Source organism: Fukomys damarensis, unplaced genomic scaffold, assembly GCF_012274545.1.
Source record: "Fukomys damarensis isolate Sample0158 unplaced genomic scaffold, DMR_v1.0_HiC HiC_scaffold_5, whole genome shotgun sequence".
Classification (NCBI taxonomy): Eukaryota; Metazoa; Chordata; class Mammalia; order Rodentia; family Bathyergidae; genus Fukomys; species Fukomys damarensis.
Genome location: NW_022900917.1, coordinates 15,216,228 through 15,218,428, shown reverse-complemented (window position 1 = coordinate 15,218,428; position 2,201 = coordinate 15,216,228). Strand labels below are relative to the sequence as shown.

Here is a 2,201-nt window from a genome sequence, read left to right as displayed (position 1 = left end):
CAGCGGCGACTGCTAATTGGGTCAAAGCCTCAATCGGGGACCCCTGTTCCATCATGGCCTCGCTGTGTGACCTTGGGCTGGACGTGTTACCTACCCTTCCCCGAGTCCCACACAAGGGGGACATATCCTGTCCTAGGGGTACGAGGATGAAGAGAGGCGGCATGGCCTGCCAAGTGACCTGCCTCATGGGGAGGCGCTTCCTCTTCAACCCACGAGCAGTTCACCAAACTACTTTCAGAGCACCTACGGGCAACCGCAGGAGCCAATACCTATTTATTACAGCGGGTTTGAAAACAAGCTTTGCTTTTTTAAATAGCCAAATGCAATCTATTATAAAATCGTTACATTAAAAGAGAAGCTGTGATACACTAAGAAGACAGACTATGGTTAAGGATTTATAAATATATTTATTGGTGGTATTACAGAATGGTGAATGTAGACAATAGAATACAGAAATTGCACTTAAAAGGGAACATTAAATCTTAAAACAATACAACATATTTAATAAATTAAACAATTTGCATATTTGTTTAGACTTACAATGTAAAGCTAATTCCAAAGCTTTCAAACTGATTGTTTTGCTATAGTTACATGAATTATGATTACTTTTGTTTGTACCTAACCTAAAAGCAAGAATCTGAAAGATGATACAGCCAGTTAATCAGAAATTTTAAAGGAGCTCTTCAAGAGGATAAAGCCACATGAAAGAAAAAAGTCTCACAACCACATATATAAATACAAAGGAAATATCAAGAAGCAAAAGGATTATAGATGTATCAGTTCTAGTCTAACTGCAATTTCTGTGTAGCAACAATTCAACTAGCATTTGTTTACATGCCTGTTTCAGAATATAAAACCATCAGTTTTCACTACAGTTTTCTGACTTTACTCAAAGGACAATTATTAAGCTTTAGTATGCTCTTATAATAACCTAAGAATATGATTTACACATTATAGAATCATTAACAAAAGAGGCCTTCAAACCCTGCTGAAAGCCGCAATACAGTTTGGAGTCCAGATTTCAATTTATATAATGCTTACCTTCCATGAAAAGTTTATGACACCAAAGACAATACAGTTTGGGGCTGTTTATTTGGAAATATTCTATCTTTTCCTGCTGTCAGAACTACTGATCTGGTAAGACTGTTACACAAGGTGCAGCAGCCCTCCAAACAAGACTATGCATCAATTACGATACAACTATGACCACAGTTAGCGTATGGAACCCACAGTATAAAAAGGACTACAGAATGTAGTGACAGTTCGGTATCAGAATTAAATTACCCTAAGACAATTATGCACCCAATTGACTTAAGCAGTTCTGGAGAAAGTACAACTCATTTTCAGAAGTTTTGTTTGATCTATAACTAGAGCATGTTGCAAATAATGAGAGTTGAACTACTAATTTGGCAGAGGGTTTGAAAAAGTATTCAAGTTTTAAGCTGAAAGGTTTTGTTCTTCTCTCCATAGAGAACATAAAGAGAAGGGGCTCTTCAAAATTAAACAAACACAAAACTAACAACATCAAATCATACAAGAAACCCTTTTTCTTCAGTCAATTCCATGTTTTTATCAGGAGGCCACGAACAGGTTTCTGCAGGAAGTCAGGCTGAGTCAGAGGTAGCACTAGGACACATTAACTCAACCACAGCGTGAAGTTCAGACCTTGTTCTACATGGGTTACAAACGAAAAGTTAAAAATGTACAGCCCTCACTGACTCGCACTGAGAAAAATTTTGAAAAATGGAGAACCAAGACTGGGTGCCAGGAGATAGGTTTTGGCCCATCTCCCGTGAGCCCCTTTAATGCACCAGTTCCGGCTGGTTTTCCACGAAGGGCAGCACCCCGCTCACATAGTAGGCAATGCCGAGAGACAGCAAAGCAATGACAAAGATCAAGAGCAAGACCCTCCAGAAGCCCAGATCCTCTACAAACTCCTGCCATGTGGTTCGAAAGCTGGAGAGGACTCCTTCACCCTGCTGGAGGTTGGGATTGAGGAGAGAATGGCTTTCCATGGCGCTGTGAAAGAAAAGAGAAAAGGAGCATGAATTGACACCCTTCATTCGCTGCAAAGAGGTCAAACAGGAGCTACGTTACTAAGAAAAGGCAAGCCTTGGCCAGGGATTTAGCTCAGTGGTGCCACCGCCTGCCTCTCAAGTGTAAGGTCCTGAGTTCGAGCCCTAATAACAAAAAAAAAAAAA

The 2,201-nt window shown here is 40.2% G+C and overlaps 1 protein-coding gene across 2 annotated transcripts in view; it reads right to left on the bottom strand.

The window, feature by feature from the left end:
* Positions 1–409: 409 nt before the first annotated feature.
* Ankrd46 (ankyrin repeat domain 46) overlaps positions 410–2,201 on the bottom strand; it is a 27,293-nt gene continuing 25,501 nt past the window's right edge. For both annotated transcript variants that reach the window (XM_010619545.2, XM_010619546.3), the window contains one exon: positions 410–2,019. In XM_010619545.2, coding sequence (XP_010617847.1) covers positions 1,803–2,019 — 217 coding nt within the window. In that variant the 3' untranslated portion in view covers positions 410–1,802. The remainder of the gene's footprint in view (positions 2,020–2,201) is intronic.